This window comes from Trichomonas vaginalis, chromosome V, assembly GCF_026262505.1.
Source record: "Trichomonas vaginalis G3 chromosome V, whole genome shotgun sequence".
NCBI lineage: Eukaryota > Parabasalia > Trichomonadida > Trichomonadidae > Trichomonas > Trichomonas vaginalis.
Genome location: NC_067207.1, coordinates 958,794 through 984,982, shown reverse-complemented (window position 1 = coordinate 984,982; position 26,189 = coordinate 958,794). Strand labels below are relative to the sequence as shown.

Sequence of the window (26,189 nt, the reverse complement as noted above, 5' to 3'; positions counted from 1 at the left end):
GTCAAGCTTCTTGTTTTGAATGACGCAAATCTTGAAGAAAAAGATCTTTTTGGATAAACTGCTCTTCATAATGCAGCACATAATAATTGCAAAGAAACAGCTGAGCTTCTTATTTCTCATGGCGCAAATATCAATGAAAAAGATCAATTTGGAAGAACTGTTCTTCACCTTGCTGCAGAATATAATTGTAAAGAAATCGTTGAGCTTCTTATTGCACATGGCGCAAATATTGAAGAAAAAGATATAGACGGACAGACCTCTCTTCACTATGCAGCATGCAATAATTATAAAGAAATCATTGAGATTCTTATTTCACATGGTGCAAAAATCAATGAAAAAGACAAAAAAGGAAAAACAGCTCTTCATAATACAGCATACTATAATTATAAAGAAACAGCCGAACTTCTTATTTCACATGGCGCGAAAATCAATAATAAAGATAACGATGGAAAACCCGCCCTTCATATTGCAGCATACTATAATTATAAAGAAACAGTTGAAATTCTTATTTCATTTGGTGCAGATATCAATGTAAAAGATAAATATGGAAGAACTGCTCTTCAATATTGCAGCAAGTTATAATAGTAAAGAAACAACAGAACTTCTTCTTTCACATAATGCAAATATCATTGAAAAAGATATAGATGAACAAACCTCTCTTCACTATGCAGCATGTAAAAATAATAAAGAAATCATTGAGATTCTTATTTCACATGGTGCGAATATCAATGAAAAATATGGAGAAACATATCTTTTTTCTTACAGATGAAAGAAAAAAAGATCATTATAAAAGAGATCATTTCACAAAAATCGATTAATATATCACAAAATTGGCAAGACTAATTTTCTTCATATGACATATATAGTATATGTCACATTAGTAAAATAAGTTTTATATAAGTTATCTAAGTTTTTTTTAAGGGTGCACTTACCACTTTCTGACACTCTCTCAAAAAGAGATATACGGGTGTGAAGAGACATAGAAAATAAAACCTTAAACAAGAAATTTGAGAGAATGTCAGAAAGTGGTAAGTGCACCCTTAAAAAAATTTTGACGGCCTTATAAGGTCGATGAAAAATTGAGCTTATTAAAAAAACCGTCGTTTGAGAGGAAAAATGAGAGACCGATGTATATTTTTTGACACTGTCAAAAACTTTGAAAGGACAAAAAAAATTAGTGGCAGATAGTTTACAAATGTATACTATCTGACGAACAGACTATCAGCAAGTACTCAAACTGCGATTTTTAATTTCCGAACTTTTTTGGCGACCTGAGATAGAAAAAAATATTTATAATATAAAAAACAAACATAAAAATATAAATATAAAAAATATTATTTCTTTGATTTGATTTTTTCCAAAAGTTGAAGTCTTTCTTTGCAAAGTCTGTCTCTTTCTTCCTCAATCTTCAGAACTTGTTCTTCGTACTTATCTTTCTCTTGTTGGGCCAAAAGAACTAATTTTTCTTTCGCTTTTTTGTTTTCGTCATCTTTTGTCTTCAAAATGTTGATAAAACTCATCTTTCTCTTCCCATACTTCTCATAAAGGTTAATCAGATCTTCAATCGAGTTGAAAACATTTCCGTTATGAGAATTCTTCAATTCAGAAATAATTTTCATTAATAACTTCCCATCTTCGGGTTCCATGAAGTCTGGATGCAAGGAAATGTCCATTTCATTCGCTATGTCTGTCAAAATGGACTTGTTCTCTTGATTTGTCGAAAGATAAGAAATGTATTTCAGAAAATGAGGAGTTAAGCATTGATCGAGCTGGATATATGTTATATCCTTCGTAATATTAACAAGCTTGCTACAATCAATAGTTAATTTTCCATTATCAATAGAATTTGAAATTTTATCTAATTCTTCAACAATTTCTTGAAATCCGGAGACTCTTGAGTGGAATCCCGTAAGTATGACTTGTATGAACTCTAATATATACAATAGATAGAAAGCCAAAGCTTTTTTCTTGCCATTTGCAAATTCAGCATAAGATTTCGCTTTTGCATGCAACAAAGATACTTTAAACGCTAATACAATCAATGGGTTGTCCTTTTGCATGATTTCCGTGATGAAACAAGTCATAATTTCGGAATCAATTTCTTTCATTTTTTCTTTTAACTTAATTTCTTTGTCTTCTAGTCTTAACTTGTCTACTTTCTCTTTTAGATCATTCACGTCTTTGAAATCTGGTACTTTTTCCGATAATTTACCTTCAATTTCTTTCAAATTTTTTTTGAGAATTTCTAAATTTTGTTGATGCTTTTTTAAAGTGTTTGCAGTTCTCGGAACTCTTCTTTTAAGGGTCTGTATTGATCTACTAGCTGTACTTAAGTTGATTCTCTGCGCATCAAGCAGTTGTTGAAGAGATTGTTGATATTCAATATGTTCATTGTTAATTTTCTCAAGTAATACGATTTTTGCCTTTGAAACACGACCATCAGCTGTTTCCGCTAAGACTCTGACGCGTCTGGCAGATTGTATACATTCTTCTTCGATTTTTATCAAATCTTGTTCGAGTTTTATCTGTTTTTTGTAAATGATCTTGGCGAACTCTTGTTTGCGACCATTTAGATCTGCTTCGTTTTCTATTTCTTTCCTTTGAATAAGTTTTTGGACAATATTAGTTTTTTCTTGTAATTTTTCGAGTTTTTCTTTGGTTATTGAGATGTATTCTTGATATTTCTTGAGTTTGGCCTCTAATGCTTCGCGTGATTCTATTAAACTATCGGATGAAAAAGTTTTTGAACGAGATAAAGGAGAATTTTGTAGAGATGCATCAGAAGGAGACTTAGTAAGTGGTTTTGGAGATGCTTCGTTCGGAGGTATTTCTTGAAATGAAACACTTGATGGAGATTTTTGGATATTTGGCGAATTTGGATTAATTATTTTGCAAAACTTTAAAATATCGTTATATTTTGCAAATATACCATGATTTTCTCTGCATTCGAACATTTTAACGCCCTTAATGATGCCACTATTTTTTCCTTTTGGAACTTCAAGTTCAATTCCTACGTAAGGCTCAGGTCTGTCAGCATAAGGCCCAACAAACTTTATCTCACCCTTTTTACCCATAAATTCTATAATAGTTCCGACTTTTAATTCCATAAAATCTTTTTTTAAAAAAATCAAAAAGTGACAATTTTTTATATTTTGCTCAATTGCTATTGTAATATCATTCATTTAAGCCAATTCTGATAATAATAGGAACTACCAAGGATCTTGCTTGGAGAAAATTATTATCTTCTCCGATTGAAAGAACTTTTCCTTCTTATCAATGTAATTGAAAGAACTTTTCCTCCATATCAATATAATTGAAAGAACTTTGGGTAAAAATATATATATATAAGTTTAACTTATAACTTTGTATATAACTTCCATTAGCAAATAACGCTTTTAAAATACGCATCTTGATGAAAATATTATTGATTGAGACATTCATGTTGTAATTGTGTTATTTCATATCTACAAACTTAATCAAAATGCATAAATGTAATCTGAAATTTTTGTGATCAGTGTTTTTCCACAGATATCATGTAGCATTTATTTTTCACAATGAATTTTAAAAATGTTTTAAATAGTATAATTGTATCCTTATAAAAAATTATTAATGTCTGATCAAGACACTCACCAAAATAAATACAGTGAATTGCGAAGTATGTGTAAATACTACATCGATTCATATAATGCATTGTATCAGCTGAAAACTGAAAATGAAGAAGAAATAAACAAGATTTACAAAATGATCAAAACAGAATTGATTGAATCCAAGAACTATCCTCCTCAAAATATTATCAAAGATATTTTGCAAATTATACCGTATAATAATCGCTACACAAAGTCATATTTATCTCTTGCCAAAATTATATATGATAATTATCAAATAAACGAGGAAACCAAAGTTTCATTAACTGTTAGATACCTATTTTATAAAGAATATGGAATTAAATTAGACAAATCTGATAAATTCGAAACAATTAACTCAGAAAATCTCAATTTTCATACAGAAGATACAATTTACAGAGCAATTATGTATAATGACTTAGAAAGATTCATTACATTCACAGAAATAGATGGATTTGATAAAGATCAAATACTCGGTAGCACTTTATATCCTCATTCTTATTATGGATATTCATTACTTGAATTATGTTGTTACCATCGGGCAGTTGACTGTTTTAAGTTCTTAAGAACAAAATTTAACTCAGAAATAACTCAAACATGTCTAAAATTTTCATTTTTAAGAGGAAATCCAGAGATAATGAGTGAATGTTTGAAAAATCAAAGACCCGATAAAGAATGTATGGAGTATGCAATTATTTCACACAACATTGATTTTGTTACATTCTTGATGAATGAATACAATATTAATATCAATTTAGAAGGTTGTGCAAAATTTAATAATCTTGAATCCTTATTAGTTTATTTTGATCAAACTAATGATGTTAACAAATGCTTTCTTTATTCAGCAATACTCAACATTCCATCCTTACTCGAATACTTCCTTTCACATATTGCAAATATCAATGAAAGAGAAAATGGAAAAGCTGCTCTTCTCTATGCAGCAGAATTAAATAGCAAAGAAATAGCCGAACTTCTTCTTTCACATGGTGCAGATATCAATCAAAAGGATATGGATAGACAAACTTCTCTTCATTATGCAGCAAGTTATAATTATAAAGGAACAGCAGAACTTCTTATTTCGCATGGCGCGAATATCAATGAAAAAGATCAATATGGGCAAACCGCTCTTCATGTTGCAGCAAGTTATAATTATAAAGAAACAGCAGAACTTCTTATTTCGCATGGCGCGAATATCAATGAAAAAGATAACGATGGACAAACTGTTCTTCATTATGCAGCACGTTTTAATAGTAAAGAAACAGCAGAATTACTTATTTCGCATGGTGCAAATATAAATGAAAAAGATAAAAAAGGAGAAACCGCTCTTCGCCATGCAGCAAGTAAAAATAATAAAGAGTTTATCAAATTTCTTCTTTCACATGGAGCATAGGATTAGTATTTCTATATAAGATGCTTATTATTTAATGTGCATCTTGGGAGATGATGTAAGAAAGTGCACCCTTAAGGCTGCATTTACGCCCATCTGACATTAATTCAAATTTTTGACAACTGGCGTGAAGCACCATTGAAAATTAACCTTAAACATCTGAATTAAAGGCCGTGTCATAGGGGCGTAAGTGCACCCTTAAAAAAATCATAAAAAAATTTATAAACGAAATTATATAATTTACAAAACATATTAGAATGGAATATTCGATCTTATAATTTCAATATCCGCTTGTACAGATTCATCCTTGATGAACTGTATCTCTCTCAATATCTTACTTCCGCTCAAATGCTCTTTCATTTCTGGATGTTTGCTGAAAAGTGCAACAATTGGCACAACAAGCACTGCCCAGCCATTTGTTGTGATCATTCTGTGTATGTACGGCAGAATGGTGATGAATCCAGGTGAATAGCCCACTTCCGCGATTTTCTTGATTATTCTGAGAGATTCAATAATCAAATCGGAGTTTCCTCTCTGGAAAGTCTTATCAAAAAGCCTTTCTATGAACTGCTGTGAGAGTTTGACCATCGCAGGAGTGATTTCTATCGACATAAAAATTGGATAAATTGTTTCATAGAGATCTCCTTCATTTTCGAGTATGCTTTGAAGGAAAATAATGATCTCTTGTGGTAAATTGGTCCGACAGAACTCGTGGGAAAGAATTACCATCAATAATTTCAATGTGTACTCAAGAGTGGGCAAACTCATGACTACCCATGATTTCATTGATGAGAAAATGATCTTAGCGTTGTCCGGATTCTTAGAAACCTCACACAAAACGAGAGTTGCGTCGATATTCTTTTCCGCTAAGGCAATCAAGGCTTGGATGACTGATTCCGTGATGAACTGTGGGCATTTGATGATCCAGGTTAGTATTCTGTGGCCTAACATTGGTTCATCCAAATTTTGTGATACAAAATTTTCAGGAAGAGCGACATGGAGGTCGTTTTCAGCACACATCATGTCTAAGGCGATGGCTGCTTCGTTTCCACCTCTAAGAAGTATCGATTTGAGGGTGTTTTGGATATATTGTAATCTTGCCTTCAAAAACTGAGGATATAAGGCCAACAAAGTGAAAATAAGCTTAGCAAGGCCTTGTGCAACACCTCCGTTAATGAATTCTTTGTCATATTGAAAGACCATATCCGCAAATGACCAAAACTTCGTAAGAGCGCTCTTCCTGCACCTTTTATTGCATGTATATGCATTGATAAGACGTAAAACATGCATAGGATGCGTTGGAATGTAGAATTTGACTGTATCAATAATTTCATCCGAAACTTCAGCGGGAGAATTGGAAAAGAACTGTAGATAGATACCTAGGAGTTGATGCGCAACTGATTTGTCTTTAAAGGTGAGCTTTGCGTAGATTTTCTTCTGAATAAAAACTTTATAAAAAATTTGTTCTTGATAAATGAACTTTTCTATAGCAGAAAGAAGTAATTGGATGATCTTGATGGGTGTTGTCGGTGATAAAATGTTTCCAATGACTCCAAAGAACGAATCCGCGTAATCTGATGGAAGAATCGAAACAATTTCTTTAAGCATCGCTTCGTAATCTTGTCTGTTAATATCTACAAGAGAATCAAGCTTAATAAGTATTTCGTAGTCGTCTTTCGGCTGTTCATAAGTTTTTATTTCAGATGCTCTTAATCCTTCAGGTTGTTTGAATGATTTAGGTGAATGTTTCGATATCTTGATCTTCGTGACTTGACTGGCAATGTCATCTTTGTTTGTTCCGTCGTAATAAGCAATATTCGCTGCAAACTGCTGGAAAATTTCTTTAAACGTAGGTCTGCTGTTCGGATTCTGATCCCAGCATGCGTTTATGAGGTTTTTGAGACCAGAAGGAGTTCTGATGGGAATTGGAGGTCTTTTTCCTTTTTTAACGACATCGTATATGATCTGTGTATTGGATTTGCCTGCGTAAGGAATACTGTTGGTAAGCATCTCCCAAAGAAGCACTCCGTAAGCGTAAACATCGATTTTATTTGTATATCCTTTATTTTCGAATAATTCTGGTGCCATCCAATGCGTTGTTCCGAGGACTTCCGTAAGTGTTTCATCTTTCTCATCATAAAATTTTGACAATCCGAAATCAATTACACGAGGAAGCAAATCTTCATCGAGAAGTATATTAAGAGACTTCAAATCGCGATGCATGATGCGATTCTTATGTAATTTTGCCATTCCGCTTGCTATACACATTGCAATTAAAGTTTTTTGAGTTCCTGTCAAAGGCTTATGGTTATCTTTCCAGCGGAGCGCGTCAAAGAGGGATCCATTAGGTAAGTATTCTGTCACAATGATAAATGGGCGATCTATCGAGAAGCCCACGAAACCTAATAAGTAAGGATGAGCGTTTTTTGAAAGGATTTGGAGTTCTCTTGAAAGAGCTTCGAAGTTTTTGCCTGATAAATCACGGAATTTTAGCTTTTTTACTGCGCACATCTGCTTTGTTGGTGTGTATGATGCACTGAATACTTCACTGAAGCCACCTTTTCCAATTGACTTCACGAATTGAAAATCTTCATTGTGGACTACGAATTGTGGAAGAAGTTTGCCGAGATCTTCCACAGATCGAATGCCACTAATCATCTCACAAAGATTTCAATAAAAAACTGACATAATATTGAAAGAGGAATCACCAATCACATTCGGATCATTCAATTTTGAAATAATATTACTGAACTACGATAGACTGGTTGAGTTATTTGATATTTACAAAAAATTTCTTCATTATGTCAAATTTCCGCTGAATCTTCAAAACACCCCCTTACAAAAAATGCAGTTCGAATGGAATCCTCAATAATCATCATAAATTTGAATCATGTGGATGCATTTCTGCCGCAAAAATCTAAATTCAATCTGTATTCCTTTATTTTGTGAGCTTTACAAAAAATCTAAAGAAATAGCAAGTGAAAATAGGCATATATTGGATCAATAAAAAGAGAAATTTTGAAAAAGCTTTTTGTCACTTTTTAATTCCGAGATGGGAATTAAAATATGGGAAAACTCCCCATTAATGTTAAACATAACAATTATTATATCACTTATAGTGATTATTGTTACATCAGTTATATACATTTTGGACTGGATGCGTAAAAGACGTCAAAGAATAGAAGATAAATTAGAATCAAACATCATATCAAGTAAAAACAAAGATTTCGATCCAAAAGATGATACAGATCCGAACCGCGCTATTGCGATTCTTAAAATTCCAGTTAATGACGCACATTCTGTTATCGCCGGAAATGTCGAATTACTTTCGAAGCTACCACATATAACTCCTGAAGTTTACATGACCTTCAGCAATGCTGAAAAAATTGATCTATTTCAGGTCAATGAAAATTAATTTTGTTTGAATTCTTTTATTTAACTTGTTGATGAAAATAAATGTCTTGTATTCTATATCGGATCATATATGTCTATTCAATTTTGCTTTTTCGAACAAATAATTTTAACCTTTCTACAAATATGTATTTCATTTCTATTTTGCTTATCATATTCCTCAAATTATAGCCAAACTTAAATAAGTAAACAGATTTAAGTATATAATTCAGTTAACTTATAGAAGGTTGAAACCAAATTTGTTTTATATTCAAACTTGTAATAGTTTATATTATTTGAAAACGTCTATGTTTAAGAATTAAGCATAAAAAGTAAACATTTTGGTACAAAAATAAAACTAAACAATTTATTTATAAATCAGTAAAAGTAAACTTGGAAGTTATAGGTTGGAAGTTACTTGTTGAATTCTTAGTGAATTTATGTGCTTTCTTCTTATAAGCAGCATAAGATTCGTTATAAAAATTGACTTCAAGAGAAATTGCACGAATTGATTCGGAATATGGATTAGACAATCTCTGTAATTCTTCAATTACTCTATAAGATATTGCAACATGGCCGCAAAAAGCTTCATTGTTGGGTATTGGAGATTTCGGAGCAAAAACTTTATGTAAATGAGAAAATGGAACAGGGAATTGCATAGATGATACAACAGATCCTTTGATGGACCTAATAATTGGATAAACTATGTTATTTTCTGTGTATATCGAAGCTGATTTTGACAAATCTGAGTTTCTAGTGACAAAATATGATTCGTCTTCATTACAGAAGTTTGGATCAACACAAACAAGCTGGGTTGCTCCAGTAGAACTCATATCTGTTGAGCATTTGCTTAAATCTCCTCCGTTCTCAGCAACGCACTGTAAAGAAGCAGGAATAAAGTTCAATGGATCATAACTATTCGGGCAAAGAGCGTTTTCTATGTTTCTAGGAATAATTCCTGAAAGATATTCTCTTGAGTGACCAGTTGAGCCCCATGTGCCTTTAAATATGAATGCACCTTTTGTTGGTGGTGCATTTGTGATGTTTGATGAAAGAGGTTCAATGAAATTATCATCCCATCCGATTAATTCTAACGATCTTGTTTCTGTTTTGATTACATCTCCTGTGATATGATAGAAAGATGGACCATTCGATTCAAAAGATTCGTTGAAAGTCAAATATCCAAATCCTAATGATGTTTTCTTACAAAGTTCTGTTTGATTGACTAAGATATCAGAACATGGCAATTTGTATCTTGTTGCAGGCATTGGCATCACAAAACCCAAAGGAGATCTATTTTTATATAATAATTCTTTTATTTGAGAAATTGTTGTTACAATTTTTGAACTTTCCATATTGAAATCTATTTTACTGTCTGAATATACATCAGTATCAACATTACATTTGTTGTTTTGAACTTTACATGCACTTTCTGGTATCAAAATACTTGAATACGTTTTGATAAATTTCGCGAAGTCTTCAAATGTCGGATATATTGATTTTCCTTCTGTCCGTGTCGAATTACATGGTTCAATATTAGTATTTTTGGAACAAAATGAATTTAGTGTGTCTGAAATGTAATAAGGAGAAAATTTTACGTATTCTGTTTCATTTAAGAATCCTTTCATGTATCCATTGTATTTGTAGAGAGATTCCATTATGTTTAATGATGTGTAAAGCCAAGATTTTTGTGCTTTGTATTCTGTATTAAGAGGAATTGAGTAAATTGAACTAATGAAGTATTTTGAAGGTAATTTATTATACAAATTCTGTGTTTTCTTGATTTCTATTTTTGTTACTTTGCTGAAGAAAATGAAAATCGCAAAAACAATGACAACAATCAATACAGATAGTATAATCAATTTCTTAACTTTTGAAGAAATATTGCTATTACTACTTTCTTCTTTAAGTAACTCAATTTCCTCCATTTTTAATGACATCTTATATATTTCTGAAAAATTGACACAAAAATTCAAGAAGTTTCTATTTTTAATATTTAAAGATTGATTTATATAAGTGATGCAAAAATTAGAATTAATATTAAAAATGTCACTTTTATTAAAAAATAAACAATCTCAATAACTCCTCTTGGATTGAATATTGTTATGCAAATTAAAGGTAGAGAATGTTTGTAATTGGATGAGCAAGCCTATTAACTCATCAAAATACGTAAAAACTCAAATTAAATTTGAAAAATGCAAGAAAGTTCAACTGGGAAGAATATTTTGGGAGTCAAGATAAATACGATAAGACAAAAAACGGAACTGCCCTATTTGACCATACAGGTTCATCCAATTATTACGTTTTTCTTTGTACTTTTGAAGGATGCAAAGAAAATGGTGCCATTTACATTCAAAGATCTAACAGAATATGCGCATTAGTTGAACAAACAGTATTTGATAACTGCAGTTCCACATTCAAAAATGGTGGTGGATCTGTTTTATTTATCTGCCAAGAAGAAGGACAGTTTGTTCAACAACGAACTTGTTATTATAAGTCAATAGCAGATTCAGCTATGGCATTTGGCCAAGCTGTTAAACAATCTCCTTCCAATAAAAACTATGCAATTGAAGTTTCAGTTTCCGAATGCGGAGAAAATGAAGAAAAAGGTTGTTTAACATGTGCCATTTTAAATGGTGATATCCATTTTGAGAATAATAATATCACAAGCAATAAATGCACGCTATATTCATCAGTTTCTATTGCAAGTGCAAATCCAGGAACATGTAATTTCTCAACATTCAGAGAAAACAATCAAACTGGAAGTATCTCACTTTATTTTCAAACTTTAAATCGTTTATTAAATCAATTATTTTCTAATTGCAATGTTATTGGAAATAAATGCAGAACAGACAATGAACAAGTTCTATTTTTTTGCAAAGGTACAACTAATGTAGATAATTGCATATTTTTGAACAACACTGCAAAGTACATGTTTGGACAAGAAGCAGATGATTCCACTCTGACTATTTCAGAATCATATATTGGCTCAAATTCAACAACAGGATTAGGAACTGTTACATTTAATAATCTAAGAGATAATTATGATTTTAATACTTTTACACATTTTTACAAAGAAAATTGTTTAATAGATCCAAAAATTACCACAATTGATATCTCTTATCTCTCTTTCCAAAATTGCAAAAACAGTATCAGCAGGATTATTTCCATCAAAAAGGAAATAAATATTTACATCAGTATCAACTCAAATTCTTAAACAATCAAAATAAGATGATTTACTTTATTGAGATAATCTTCAATTTATGCATGCATTTATAGTATATATTAGAAATATAAATATTATTTTTATTCAGGAGTTGCAACAAGTAAAGCAGCACCGCGTTGTATCCAATGATCAGGAGATTGCTTTGTTGGAAGTGGTATTGCCACAACGAAGTTTGTTAAAGATTCTGGCTTTATTAGATGTATACCGGGTATATAACTATTTTATAGAATGCAAGTATAATGGTGCGAATTGCATTGAAAGAAATAATAAAATACACACTTTACTTGAAAATTCTGGCTTTATTAGATGTTTTATTCATCAAAAGCTGTATATGTGTATTTTAGCTGCTCTCAAGGAAATGGACAATTTGTACAGCTACGAACATATTATTATAGATCAATTGGTCGTTTTGGTCGGTCATTTCATTAAAAGGTTAAAGCCAATAATGATAAAAAGAACTACGCTCTATATGTTTCTGTTTATAATTGCAAAGAAAATGAAGAAAGAGGAAGTTGTACAACTGCTATTTCATATGATCAAAGTTTAACTTTGACAATTAAAGATTCATGATTGAATCAAAATCATCAACAAAATCAAAGGACTATCACATTTACAAATCTAAAAGATAATTACGACTTTAATGATTTTACTCATATTTCCACAGAAATTTGTTCAATAAATACAAATGCCACCTCAAATAATTTATTATTTACCAATTTACAAAAATTGCTTCAGCAGAATTATTTTCATCAAAACGAAAATAGTGTGCAGGGGTTGCTAATGACAGAAAAGTGAGATATGAATGGGGCTTCCATTTTTTGTCTCATACTTATAATATATGTTATATTTATGATTCTCAGATCTCCCGCAATAGATTCTTCAACTATGTTTCAGTGACTAGTAATTTAACCAATCTCTTGACAATTCTGTTCATTAACCAATCTTGAAAGGTATTTTGTCACTTTTATTAAAAATTAAAAATTCCAATAACTCCTCTTGTATTGAATATTGTAATGCAAATCAAAGCAGAGAATCATTTTTATGGGATAAATAAATCTATTAACTCATCAAAGTACGTAAAAACTCTGATTAAATTTGAAAAATGCAAGAAAGTTTAGCTGGGAAGAATATTTTGGCAGTCAAGATAAATACTATAAGACAAAAAACGGAACTGCATTATATGATGAAACAAGTTCTAATAATTATTACATTTTTAACTGCTACTTTGAAAATTGCAAAGCAAAGGGTGCAATTTACATTGAAAGCGATAAGGAGATAGTCACATTTGCAGAAGAAACAGTATTTAATCACTGCAGTTCCACATCATATGGTGGATCTGTTCACTACGTATGCACAAAAGAAGGACAATTTGTTCAACAACGAACATGTTATTATAAATCAACATCAGAAAATCAAATGGCTTTTGTTCATTTTGTTAAATCGTCTTCATCTAGCAAAAACTATGCAATTGAAGTTTCAGTAATTAATTGCGGAGAAAATGAAGGTAAAGGAAGTGGAACATTAGGAATTGGGAGTGGTGATATCCATTTTGATAAGAACAACATCACAAACAACAAATGTAGACTATATTCATCAATTCATATTCAACTTGATGGAAGTTCAGGAACATATAATTTCTCAAATTTCAGAGAAAACAATCAAACCGGAAGTATATCACTTTATTTTCACTATCTGACAAGAAAACAAACACATACAGTTTCTTATTGCAATGTTATTGAAAATAAATGTGGAAAAGATAATGAGCAAGTTCTATTTTATATTTTATGCACAACAAATGTTGATCACTGCATATTTTTAAATAACATTGCAAAGTACATGTTTCAAAAATATGCAGAAGATTCCACTTTGACTATTTCAGAATCATATGTTGAATCAAATTCAACAAAAGGATCAGAATCAGTTATATTTAATAATCTAAGAGATAATTACGATTTCAATAATAATTTTTCACATTTTCACACAGAAAATTGTTACTTACAACCAGAAAATCAAATTACATTTAAAATAACAAATCATCGTTCATTCAATCTCAAAGTTCATCGAAGAAGATAAAATATAAATAAATTTTTTATTTATCTTTCTGTTTGTTTGATTGTGAAGATAGTTTCTTTATCTGTTCCAATATCTTGTTGTTTTCTCTTTCACTTGTTGTCTTAAATTTAGAGATTTCTTCAATCAATGTTTTCTTCTTCGAAACGAGTTCTTCGTATTCTTTGTTTTCGTGATCAATTCTTTCTGTTTCTTGTTTAGTTTGATTGATATTTTCGTTTGTAGAATTAATTTTTTCATTGAGTTCTTCAATCTTTTTCTGTGATTGATGAATGAAACTCTTGATTTGTTCGTATTCATCACGTGATGAATCAACTTGATCACGAAGCTCTTTCAACTTTGTTTGTCTTTTTTCTCTTGATTCGTGTCGAAATATCTTTGTCTCAAGTGCTGACATTTCTTTAGAAATTGTTTCTGAAAATTCTTCTTCCAACGAATTTCTTTTTTCTATTTCTTTTGAAAAATCGATATCAAGACCTTCACCAATGATATTTGTCCACGAATCAATCTTACTCTGGAATTTACCTGTTTTATAATCAACATTTCTTGTTTTTGGTTCAACGTTTTCTGGATTTTCTTTAATTTCGACTTTTCTGCTCAAAATCTTCTGCAACAACACTTGGTTCGAATCAGTGAAAGGATCTGATACAGGTGGTGTCATAACTTCGATTTCTTCCATGAAATTATCTTTTTGAATTTTTGATTCTTCGATTTCTGGGATATTTTCAACTTCAAGGCTTTTAACAGTATCTGGAAGCATCTCGATCATGTCCTTGAGGTCTGTGAGTCTCTCCTTCTGCTTAGATAAAACTTTCCGTTTTAATTCAAGGAATTTTTCGATTTCATCGCTATCGTCGTTTATAGAGTTATCCGAAATCGATAAATTAGAAAGTGAAGTGGTCTGGGACTTTGAAATGTTGGTTAAAGATTCAACAATTTCATTTAGCTCTTCTATAGCAAGATTTTGGTAGTTTTCGGATGTATCGAGTATTTCATTCAACTTATTGATCTTCTCTTTGCATCTGGTGATTTGTTCTGTTGAAATTTGGTCAATTATTAATTTCGGAGGATCCTGGAACTGAATTGGGGTCAATGATGGTGCTACAAACAATCTGTTGCCTTTGGAGATGATTTGCTGGACATCTTTTGTGATATCGTTGATTAATAATTTAATTTGAGTATCATTAGCGAAAACTTCATGATTTTCGCCATGGAAACATTGGTTTAGACCATCAACAATAGTTTGTGCTTGATTGATCTGCTTTTGGGCTTCAAATATCACTTCTGAACATAATTTAAATCTTTTTTGCTGAATTTCTGTTAAATGGTCGGCCAAATTAATTCTTACACTATTTATTATGTTGTATCTATCATTGTCAAGTTGGTATATTTGATTGTTCAGATCATTTAGCCTTTGTTTCTTTGTTTGAAGAATTTTTCCTTGTTCTTCTGAATTTACGAAGAAACTGGTAATCAGGCTGTCAATAGGCTTCGATTTCAAGTACTTTGGAATGAAAGATGTTGAGTGAAATTCGATATTATTTTCTTGATTTATTGAATTTTGAAGATCTGATGGAATTATTGAAGAAATAATACTGCCAGCTTCATATTTAGGACATAGTAATGGCGTTTTCATCCTTTGTAATATATCTGGATGAGTTTCTTGGAAAGAAAACAAATCTGGTTGTTCATTGTAAGTAAATTCTTCGTTATTGTCAAGGCAGTAGACAGATCTTCTTAGTTTTGAAAGCGTATCTATTTTTTGGAGATAAATTTGCTTCAAATTCAATATTTGAGATTGAAGTCTTGCATATTGAACAAAATTTGTATTTCCGATGATTCTTGTTCTTTGGGAAATTAATGGGGTCGAAGAATTTGCACTTGAAAGAACGGCATTTTTGATTGCGGATTTTTCTAAATCCTCTTTAGTTTGATTGTATTCATTTTGGATTTTTTGAAGTTGCTGTAAATTGATATCTCTTTGAAGTTCAAAATTTTCTCTAAAATTGTTTTCTCTTTCGATTTTATATTCTAATTCAGCGATTTGATCATTTAATTCTCTATATTGGTTAATAACTCCTTCTAAATAAGCCTTCCTTTGTAGTGATGGTTCCATATTTGCTTCAACTTGGTCTAAAATGGAATCAATCATTTAAAAGGAATTTGTCACTTTTTTAGAAAAAAAAATAGAGAATATGGTGTCTTGATAGAGTTAATGTTTGAACATTACCTAAGACATTTTAATTTTGCAATTTTATAGAGTTTTACTGAATTTTAAATAATTGTCGGTAAAAACTTTATTTTTGTTCAATTTGATACATGAAATCATGGAAAACAATACAGATAAATGAACAACAATTGAAAATATTACTTTTTATATCCGAAATCAATTAGTAGTATATGTGGACGGGTTTTGTGACTTTTTTTGTTACGTCTATATATAGACGAAGGTATATTTTCACATCTTCTATATATATAGATGATATAAAATTTTTTCTTACGTTTTTTAAGTCATGAATTCGTAAGAAAGCGCGACATTATTAAATAAATTAGTAATAAATATTTATTTATAAATCATTAAAAAATTAACATTAATTTTAAAATAATTTATTTTTTATCTTTTTTATAAAAGAAGATATATAGATGATGTCAGATATTCCGCGATTAATTAAACATCATTTAAATCCTGAATGGGTTAAACTTCAATTTAAAAATGAAGATTGTGAATTATTAAATGAATATGAAAGCCAAAATAAGCTAATGAGATATAAATATAATGATAAAGAATATTTAATTTCATGGAATCAATGGAGTCATAATCAAAGACCTCATAAACGAGAAGAAGAAATTGAAAATAATGAAATGGAAATCATTGATGACATTAAAGAGGATGGAATTCCTAAATTTTGTAGAAAAACCTTTAGAACTAAGTTAGGAGCATATAAACGTAGAGTATTAAATCCTGAATACATAAAACATTTATTTAAAAAGGAAGACTGTGAATTATTAAACGTTAATGAATATGAAAATGCTAAATCAAAATTGAAATATAAATATATTGGAAGTGATGAAAGGTGTAAAGATAAAGATAAAGTTTATTCAGTTTCATATAATAACTGGCACACGTTAGGGATAAGAAAACATTTAGGAGATTATGGTAAAAGTTCTGAATTCTTTAAATCTAGTATGTACGAGAGAGTAAAAGAAATTAGAAATAATTATTTTCATGAATAAAAAATAAACTTTGAAAATTCATGTCTTACATTTTTTGAATAATTTATTTTTTATTTAATGATAAATGAGTGTCACAACTAACAACGTTAAGAAATTGGGATTCACAAATGAGGAAATAAAGGATATATTAGAGGAGGCGGGTTATGAAGTTAATAAATATTATTTAAGAAATTGTAAAAAATTTGCCGAGTTATTAAATGATTTAGATTATGATGGAAAAATGAATAAAGATGATGTTATAAATTTTTTATATCCCACATCTGAAGAAGAAAAACCTAAAGAACCTGATGTTTTCCCTGAATATTATGAAGAACGAATTAAAGATGATGAATATGATGAAATTGAAAGACTGGAAAAAATAAGAGATGAAATAGATGAAAAAATTAAGGAATTAAGAGAAGTTGAAAAATATAATGAGAATGAAGTAGAGGGTTTAATGAATATCCCAGCTTCAGAATCAGAAGTACAGAAATCTCATGAAGAAAGATATAAAAATTACTTTTTGGAATCTACTAAAAATTTATTAGATGGTGATATTGACGAAACACTTTCAGAAGAAGGTACTAAATTTATTCGTAAACATAAGCTTCAGTTTATTGACGATGGAGATTATCCATGTATATTACTTTCACCTCCTCTTGATTCTGAAAAATTCAAAAAAGCATTGAAAAATGTAACATATGCAACAAATACGATTAAGAAAGAAGACCATGATATTTACACAAATTATTATTTAAATAAATGTACAGGTGTTGATAAAGTTTTTGATTTGTTAGATAAAATATCAAAAGAAACAATTGGTACATATAAAATTTTATGCGATTGTGGTTTCATTATTGAAGATACCAATAATGTTTCATATGAAAGAACAGCACCGAAGGAAGACGAAGTGGAAAGGTCTATACCATTCGTTATTAAGAACATAAAAGATATGAAAACTTATAAACATTATATTTATTCATTTATTTCAGAAAAAATGGAAGCAACCCATAAAACATCATCTCATCATTTTATAGCTATTCATACATTCCTTTTCAAAGTTGTGAAATTAAATAAGACAGGAATTAGATTTAATGTATCAGGGTACGCATTCTTGAGTAAATTAAAATGTATTCGTCACGTCGCAGATGATAAAAATTTATGTGTTCTTAATTCATTTTATGGACTTTAGCCCTGGACTCTCTGAGTCTCGGACTTTAAAAAAAATAAACTTTATTTTTATTTATTTTTTTAATTTTTATTCTTACATAAATGAACAAAAATGGAACAGCTAAAATGAATGATAATCAAATTAGAGCAGAAGGTAGAAGGTTATTTAAACACTTCTATAACATTCCTGATGGTGTTAATCCTAAAACTCGTAGAAGCTATTTAAATGAAGCAATAGATGCATATGAAGGGTTTGACATTTCATCAGAAAGTGAGAGGTTAGCAAGAATGTTAAACGTTAATATTGATTTTTATTATTGTGACCCTCAACCAGAAGACGTAGACATTAACAAGGTAGACTTTCCATTAGTGGAATCAATAATGATAGATCCAGAATTTGAAACAGTAAATATTTTATTAACACAGAGTCCATGTGGAAAACTTCACGCTGACAGAATAACAGACGTTGAAGCACTCACAGGATATAAAGTTTGCCCCTTTTGCAAAGAAGAAGTTTATTCTATCCGTGATGACCCAGAAAAGAAAAACCAAAGAAGATTTTTAAAGCATTGTGAGAAATGTAAAGAAAATAATGGAAGATTAATTCAAGACGTTCAATTGCAAAACACACAACAACCATATGCACCACATATCACGAAACAGAAGATATATCAATGGCTATTAGCACATAATTTGCAGGAATATTATAAACCAACAAGATATTATATTACTTTTGACTTCGAAACATTAGAGACTAAAGAAGAACTTCAACTTTCTGAATGTGCAACTTTGAATGCTTACTTAAAACCATTCATGGTCTCATCAACTGTCAAAATAAAGCCGCAAAGCGGCGAGGTCGTAGACCGTGATAAAACATTTACGAGGAATTTTTGCTTAACTTCAAGTGATTCTTTTATTTCTGATTGGATTGAATTTTTATTTTCAACCTGTTCATTAGTTGCTAAATCAAATATTGAACAATATGAAGAATTAATGAAGTTGCAAACATTAAATGAGAAACAAAAGGAAGCATTTAAAGAACTTCTAGATGAGGAATTCAATAAAGTGAATATCATAGGTTTTAATTCGGGAAAGTTTGATTTAAATTTAATTCTTCGTGATTTAAACACTGCAAAATGGAAAATAAAATCAATGCTGGGTTCATCTTCTCAATTTAAGCAAATCATTGTAAAGAAAACAAACGTTCCATATGAATTGAGATTTATTGACATCAGAAATTATATAGCGGGTGGGACATTAGACCAATTCACTCAAGATTTCGGAAACAATAAATCACGTGTTAAATCCTTTTTCCCTTATCAATTCATCACATGGGAAAATTACGAAGAAGAATTATATAAAGAGGAACCATTCACTCAAGATTCATTTTATTCAGCATTAACACAAGAAACAATATCAGATAGTGATTATCAAATATATCTCAATGATGCTAAAAACTTTAAGAATAGATTAGAATATTTTATTCATTATTGCAATAAAGATGTTGAAATTATGATTGACCCAATTGATAAAATTATTGAAGAAACATTTGTTTATAAAATTGACATGCTTCATAATCTTTCTTTATCATCGAATGCATCAATGATTCGTTACGCTTTAGCATATAAAGACTTTAATCCTAACGAAAAATATCCAGAAGAAGAAAATGTGGAATCAAGTTTTGAATTAACGAAAAAGTATTGGAAATATAAAATTGAATCATATAAGAAACAAGATGAAAAAGCAGAAAGAGATACTAAAAATAATGTTTCAATGGATGACTATCAATACTATCACGATTTAATCCTTTCATCTAAATGCAAAATGTGTGGTAAAGCGTTTACATATGCAAATAAACCAACATTGGATAGAATCGATAATGAAAAACCACATACCAAAGAAAATTGTCAGTTAATGTGTTGTTATTGCAATATCGTAAAATCAAATAAAGATGAGGATGTTCAACGTTTAAGAATCAATTTAAGAAATTATACATTAAAAAATAATTTACCAATGACTTTAGATTCAGTTGAAGCTTATCACATTCTCCGTAATGGAATTACTGGTGGTCTATCAAATGTTCAACATCGTGTTAATCTTAAAGGAATCACGCACATTAATAAACTTGCATATAATCCAGAAACTAAAACTGTATCAAATGAGGACACCACCAACATTATGACTCATTTTGTTGGAGTTGACTTTAATTCATTATATCCTTCATCATTTTCATCTAATCCTCATGATTTCATTCAATATACTAACCATAAAATGTATATGCCGGGAAGATTGAATGGTGTTATCATTTGTGATACAGCAACAAAGAAAGCAAAAGCACTGGGAATTATTAGAAAGAAAAATACTTTATTCGTGGCTGAAGTAAAGGGTCACATTGATGAAAAATACATTAATGATTACATAAACTTTTTACCGATAATAAGAAACTTAGATATTATCACAGATGAAAAAACAATTGGTAGTTTTATGTATAATTACATGAAATCAAACAATCTACCAGTTGACCAGAAACAGAGAAAATTAACTCAGTTAGCATCAACACACAACCAATATCAACCATTTTCTTCTTATTATCTTTGGTATCTAATAGACAGATTTCATTTTATTATTGATGACATTCAATCAATTTTAACATTTACTAAAAACACTTGTTTTAATGAATTTGCGAACGAATTTATGAACGAAAGACAAAAGGCGGAATTAGAAGGAAATAAAGGAAAAAGTTTATTTTGCAAGATTTCACTTAATGGATCATATGGTTACGATGCAATGAATACACAAAATTACACAAAGACTAAAATAATGAATGCACAGAAGGCACGCATTGCATGTATGTCAAATAAGTTTAAAAACATAAGAGAAATAGGTGAAGATACATATCAAGTGATGCTCAAAGATAGATTTTATAGATGTGATACATGTTTACAAGAGGCATTCTTCACTTTAGATAATGCTAAATACTGGTATTTGGTTTTCATTTATGATTTTATGTATAAATGCATGGATGTTAATCGTTTTCATTTCATTGAAGGTGATACTGATTCATCTTATTGGGCAATCGCTGGCGATCCAAGTCTTCCTAACACTCAAGCATTTCAAGCAATTGTAACCAATAAACAATTTTATGATAAAAACATTTACAAATTCGCACCTTTTGATTTCTTCTGTTTTGATGAGAAATTTAAACCTAAATTAAAGAATAAAGCTGAAGAAAAAACACATGAGAAGAAGTTATTGGGTTTAGCAATTGAGAAACAAGGTGATAACATGGTTGCTTTATGCCCTAAGTGTTATACTTCATTCAACGGTTCAATTGATGGGGGTGATTTTAAAAAGATTGCACAAAAAATGAAAGGTGTTAGTTTACGACAAAATAAACAATTAACACCTAAAAATTATTTGGATATAATAAATGATAAAGTGATATTTGATGGTCAGAATATTAATTTACAACTTAAAAACGGGTCAATGACTCGCTTAACAATTGGTAAGACTGCATTAACAGGAGCACACACTAAGGCTGTATGTTGTGAAAATGGATGTTGTATGCCATTTATTTAATGAAATGCCACAGAAGAGACAAAAGGAACCGTTAATAATGGTTTTGTACTATGATTCAAAGAGGTGGGCACCCTTAAAACATTTATTTTATTTTATTTTTATATAAATGGATAACACAGATTTAAAAAATTTAATTGATGATTTAGTATTTAATCAAAATTTTCTTGATTATTATGATTTAAAAGCATATCTCCAAAAACATAATAAAAATATAACGGGTGATGATATGGATTATTATTATTCGTATTATAAAAATGAAATTTTGAAATATCATGATAAAATAATTTCTGAAATTAAAGACAAAATTAAAAATAATGAATATACAAAGGGAAAAACTAAATCACAACTTAAACAGTTGAAAGATTTCAAAAATAAAGTATTAACAGAAGAAGATATTGATGAATTATATAAATTATATAATCCCGAGCCACAAAAGCCAAAGGAACAAAAACCAAAGGTACAAAACGCCCAGGTCCTTCAGACCATAAATGATGCACAAGCTTTAATTTATGATTCATTAGTTAAACCATATTCAGCCCAACTTTTAAATGAAGATCAACTTTTGGAATTCATCCTTCAACATAAACTCGAAGCGGGAAAGTATATCAAACCTTTATATACAGCATATTTAAAACAAATGAATAGAATACATCCAGAATTAATGAAAGGAGGAATGAAATCCAAAATCAAAGCAGATAAAATTAAACCACTTACAACACCAAAACCTCCAACAGTAGCACCTCCTCCTCCTTCAGTTAATCCTTCATCATTCACTTTATTATATCCATTTCAAACATTAAAGAAGCAAAAAGATTTTAAAAGGGATTTCAAGATATTAAATAAACCAATTGACCCAAAAATTCAACCGTTAAAGGAAAAATTTAGTCGCCCTTCATTTGCTCCATATCCATATTCATACGAAATCGATCATCTGGAATATTCAAAAGGAAAAGTTACTTATTTATTTGCCATTAACATTAACACCAGATATTTATATTGCATTCCAGTGAAAGGGAAAACAGAACAGGAAACAAGAAGAGCTATACAATACTTACTAGATCATGAAAGAGTAGATAATATAAGGGGTGATGGTGATAAAGGATTTCAGGCAGCTATGGCTCATTATTTCCCACAAATTAATTTTTACTTTTCATCCTCTCCATATACGTTTCATAATAAAATAGTTGATGCGGTAATGAGAACTCTTAGAGATGCGTTAGGGGTTAACGGTCAGATATACTGGGATGGAAATCATGACTCCATCATACAGCAGTTAGTATATTATTACAATAATACATGGCATAGAACTATAAACATGAAACCAGTGGAAATGAAAAATGATATTTCAAAAGAATGGGAATATATTAGAAAGATCTCACCTGTTTTTTCACCTAATTTTTCACCCCAGTTTTTTCACAAGCGTTTTACATGAATTGTACGATGTATATTTGAAATCCTAAACAATTTCGTAGCTTCTATTTCTTCTTTTAGTACATCGAATGTTTTAACAATGCCGAAGGTTTCTTTATATTTCTTCTTGACGTCAGATAGAAGGAAATCGTCAGCAGTTGGATAATTTTTGTTCAGAAATGTCAACATATCCATTTTATTTTCTGCTGGGTTTTCTACTTCTTTCTTTAAATCTGCATAGTCGTTTCTCATTCTTTCTATCTCTTTGACGGAGTAGTTATATTTCCTCATCGCTGCCTTACATTTTGAACATTGCGGGTTCATTTTTGCGTTATACATTGAAATTTGACCTGCTAAAACAACTAAGGCGTCAATTGCTCTCTTCATCTCAAACATAGCGGGTCTTAGTTGTTCGTTCCATACTTTGCCTCTTCTATCTTTATCTCTTATTTCCCAAACACATTCAGCAACTAATGAAACAAAGTTATCGTAGGTCTTAAATTCTTCAGATTTATATATATGTCAGAAACATTCTTATAAACCATGTCGCAATCTTTGTCCATAACTTTATGGTTGCAATGAAAACCAAGGAATTCATAATTTACTTTACGTATGAACTTCTTGGTTTCTACTGAGTCAGTTGTTTTGACTTCAATTTCGTCGAATTCAGGAATAGTTAGTTTTTGTTGTTGGATTTCAGGTAGTTTAGGTAAATGGTCAATAATGTCCTGCATTTCATAAAGATACTGTTCATTTGTTTCATCTTTCGCACTACAGTCTAAATTACTTGTTAAAAGTTCTTGCTTTATCTTCTGGATTTTTGTTTCGAAAGTATATGAAGAAGGAATGAAGCTTTTCATCTCTACTAACATTGACGTAGGATTCATGACTAACGAGTTTGGTGCTGTAGTTGTGGACAGAGCCCCGCCGTTCGCGGCTTGTATTGCTGTTGTGCCGATTGTTGAAATCATATCTTTACATACAAAATAAAAAAAAATAAAAAATAAAACTAACTTTATTTTTTATTTCGGGAAAATTCATGAAAATTCCTGAGGTGAAAAATTAGGTGAAAAAACAGGTGAGATCTCACCTCTTCACCTAAAATATATTTTTGGATCATTTACGCTCATTACGAAGAAGTCTTGACAAAACATTAACGATGAAGAAATCATGACAAATCATTTACGAAGAAGTTTCGACAAAACATTTACGATGAAGTCATGACAAAGCATATACGTTCATTACGATGAAGAAGTCTTGACAAAACATTTACGTTCATGTTTGACAAAACATTTACGAAGAAGTCATGACAAAGAAACGATGAATGATCATGACAAAACATTAACGTAAACATTTATTTCCTGCGTTGTTGTCTAAATGTCATGTTGTCTCATTTTTTCAGAGAAGTTAAATAACTGAGTGACACATGGTGACATAGTGACACCTTCAGTTCTTCAAAAATAATTAATTATTGAATGACCTGAAAACATTAACATAACCATTAACGTAACCATTAACGTAAACATTTATTTCTGCAGTTCATCCATTACTTCATTACCTAATTAATTACAGACATAAAATATATTTAGTTCATTCATTGAACTCTATACCATGCGTAAACTGTCATAAATGGCGGCATGTAATCTTTACTTTGTCCCGTTGTTTGTGTATATCCTGAAACGCGATGTGTATGGTTTCCTCCTCCCTCAGTGTTACTCCAGTAACAATCTATAGCAAACTTAACGTTGTCTTTAACATCATATCCTTTACCTTTTGTCATTGCTGACCAATCCCAATATCTATGCTTATGCCAACCCGCTTGAGATGTACTTAAATCTATGTAGTGACTGTGTGCAGGTAAATTTTCACCTGTAATCGTTTTACTTCCTCCTGTTTCCTTTGAAGAGTTTGCACAATACAAAAACCTGTCAACTATTTGTTCCCACATACCAAAACCCAGAACTGTTGCTGGATTTGTTGAATTCATTGACGTATAAATAGAACCAATGGGGTAAATCATCTCAAGAATTGTATTTAATCCATTATGAATATTGAATTTATTATATAATATTGAATTTAGGTGAGTATTTAAAACTGGTCTTGTTATCAATATTAACGTATTATTTTTTGAAAATTGCTTTTCTAACATCTTGAAATTTTGTGATTTCAGACCAGTTTCTTCCATCACTACTGATATTTACTAAATCACCACATCCTAAAGCAATGAAATACCCATCAATATAAAATAAATTTGTAAATCTATAATTTTGAGTAAGTTTTGGAGTGAATGAATAAACCAATTCCCAATTTGATAAATCCTGTGATAAATAAATATGTCTGTTATAACTTACAGGATATGAATAGACCATTTCACCTGAAACGAGAACATAAACATTTGATCCATAACATAAAGCTTCAATGTCTCCATCAGCTTGAAAAATTTGTTCAAATTGACCTTGTGGTATTGAAGATGATCTATAAATTTTATCATTTTGTAGGATAAAATACATGTTGTTAAAGCAATACCACTTACTTGTATAATCAATTTTCAAATCTGATGACATCATACTAAACATATAATAATTTATCCCATCCTCACTAATGAAAATTTGATTGACTTCATAAATTAGTACCCATTTATTATTAACGCATCTAATAGGATTATTTGGAAATTTAAATTTAGCATCTTGATTTAAATTACATTTGAACCATTGGATACAATCGAATGAATAACAAGGGCAAAAATCATCTTCAACCGTTATCATTCCCATAAATTTACCGTTATTATATTCAACATATAAAATTCTTGGATTAATGATTGGCTTTCGTGTATCAGGATTCAAAACAGATGGAGTAAATGATTCATAGTTTTGAAAATCATTTGTTTTAAAATAATAAAGCACTCCAGCTGTATAAAATAAATACATGGTCACTCCATCGAAACATATCCATTCAAAAGAATCTATATCAAAGGTTTTATCTGATGATTTCATAAAATTTAAAAATGGTGGAGTAAAATAGACCTCTGATTGTTTTATTTCTTCATTAACAAATGATATATTAGCTTTCTTATTTAACTCACTATCCACATATTTTTATCCGCTTTCTTCATTAACTCATT

The 26,189-nt window shown here is 30.2% G+C and overlaps 12 protein-coding genes and 1 pseudogene across 13 annotated transcripts, besides 7 other annotated features; 6 read left to right on the top strand and 7 right to left on the bottom strand.

Moving 5' to 3' along the window:
• Positions 1-544: 544 nt before the first annotated feature.
• TVAGG3_0258420 (cyclin-dependent kinase inhibitor 2C-related family) lies at positions 545-769 on the top strand (the record flags this gene model as incomplete). Its single annotated transcript, XM_001312187.1, has 1 exon — positions 545-769. One exon carries the CDS (start codon positions 545-547, stop codon positions 767-769), a length of 225 nt encoding a protein of 74 aa, XP_001312188.1.
• A 147-nt stretch (positions 770-916) lies between these two features.
• Positions 917-949: a terminal%2Cinverted (terminal inverted repeat of tvBac_53II transposon ID:TVAGG3_0258410).
• Positions 917-1,039: a mobile genetic element.
• Positions 1,012-1,044: a mobile genetic element.
• Positions 1,040-1,044: a terminal%2Cinverted (terminal inverted repeat of tvBac_53III transposon ID:TVAGG3_0258400).
• Positions 1,045-1,264: 220 nt separating this feature from the next.
• On the bottom strand, positions 1,265-3,292 carry TVAGG3_0258390 (microtubule motor protein; the record flags this gene model as incomplete). Its single annotated transcript, XM_001309917.1, has 1 exon — positions 1,335-3,074. One exon carries the CDS (start codon positions 3,072-3,074, stop codon positions 1,335-1,337), a length of 1,740 nt encoding a protein of 579 aa, XP_001309918.1.
• A 317-nt stretch (positions 3,293-3,609) lies between these two features.
• TVAGG3_0258380 (protein kinase protein) lies at positions 3,610-5,013 on the top strand (the record flags this gene model as incomplete). Its single annotated transcript, XM_001309916.2, has 1 exon — positions 3,610-5,013. One exon carries the CDS (start codon positions 3,610-3,612, stop codon positions 5,011-5,013), a length of 1,404 nt encoding a protein of 467 aa, XP_001309917.2.
• Positions 5,014-5,084: 71 nt separating this feature from the next.
• Positions 5,085-5,211: a mobile genetic element.
• A 51-nt stretch (positions 5,212-5,262) lies between these two features.
• TVAGG3_0258360 (protein kinase protein) lies at positions 5,263-7,668 on the bottom strand (the record flags this gene model as incomplete). Its single annotated transcript, XM_001309915.1, has 1 exon — positions 5,263-7,668. The coding sequence occupies one exon, from the start codon at positions 7,666-7,668 to the stop codon at positions 5,263-5,265; it is 2,406 nt and encodes an 801-aa protein (XP_001309916.1).
• Positions 7,669-8,062: 394 nt separating this feature from the next.
• On the top strand, positions 8,063-8,425 carry TVAGG3_0258350 (uncharacterized protein; the record flags this gene model as incomplete). The annotated part of the gene is made up of 1 exon (XM_001309914.1): positions 8,063-8,425. The coding sequence occupies one exon, from the start codon at positions 8,063-8,065 to the stop codon at positions 8,423-8,425; it is 363 nt and encodes a 120-aa protein (XP_001309915.1).
• A 314-nt stretch (positions 8,426-8,739) lies between these two features.
• TVAGG3_0258340 (papain family cysteine protease domain containing protein family) lies at positions 8,740-10,339 on the bottom strand (the record flags this gene model as incomplete). The annotated part of the gene is made up of 1 exon (XM_001309913.2): positions 8,772-10,328. The coding sequence occupies one exon, from the start codon at positions 10,326-10,328 to the stop codon at positions 8,772-8,774; it is 1,557 nt and encodes a 518-aa protein (XP_001309914.2).
• Positions 10,340-10,474: 135 nt separating this feature from the next.
• On the bottom strand, positions 10,475-15,848 carry TVAGG3_0258330 (uncharacterized protein; the record flags this gene model as incomplete). Its single annotated transcript, XM_001312191.2, has 1 exon — positions 13,716-15,848. One exon carries the CDS (start codon positions 15,846-15,848, stop codon positions 13,716-13,718), a length of 2,133 nt encoding a protein of 710 aa, XP_001312192.2.
• A 1,178-nt stretch (positions 15,849-17,026) lies between these two features.
• Positions 17,027-17,343: a mobile genetic element.
• Positions 17,226-26,189: part of a mobile genetic element that runs on past the window's edge.
• Positions 18,206-19,157, top strand: TVAGG3_0258310 (uncharacterized protein; the record flags this gene model as incomplete). Its single annotated transcript, XM_051228308.1, has 1 exon — positions 18,206-19,157. A coding segment is annotated over one exon (952 nt), but the record flags the coding sequence as incomplete, so codon positions are not given.
• TVAGG3_0258300 (uncharacterized protein) lies at positions 19,232-20,170 on the top strand (the record flags this gene model as incomplete). The annotated part of the gene is made up of 1 exon (XM_051228307.1): positions 19,232-20,170. A coding segment is annotated over one exon (939 nt), but the record flags the coding sequence as incomplete, so codon positions are not given.
• TVAGG3_0258290 (uncharacterized protein) lies at positions 20,900-21,658 on the top strand (the record flags this gene model as incomplete). Its single annotated transcript, XM_051228306.1, has 1 exon — positions 20,900-21,658. The coding sequence occupies one exon, from the start codon at positions 20,900-20,902 to the stop codon at positions 21,656-21,658; it is 759 nt and encodes a 252-aa protein (XP_051098036.1).
• On the bottom strand, positions 23,072-23,392 carry TVAGG3_0258280 (organellar and viral DNA polymerase type B; the record flags this gene model as incomplete). The annotated part of the gene is made up of 1 exon (XM_051228305.1): positions 23,072-23,392. One exon carries the CDS (start codon positions 23,390-23,392, stop codon positions 23,072-23,074), a length of 321 nt encoding a protein of 106 aa, XP_051098035.1.
• On the bottom strand, positions 23,419-24,039 carry TVAGG3_0258270 (annotated as a pseudogene). The gene has a single exon. A coding segment is annotated over exon 1 (621 nt).
• Positions 24,663-25,055, bottom strand: TVAGG3_0258260 (phage tail repeat-like family; the record flags this gene model as incomplete). The annotated part of the gene is made up of 1 exon (XM_001289702.1): positions 24,663-25,055. The coding sequence occupies one exon, from the start codon at positions 25,053-25,055 to the stop codon at positions 24,663-24,665; it is 393 nt and encodes a 130-aa protein (XP_001289703.1).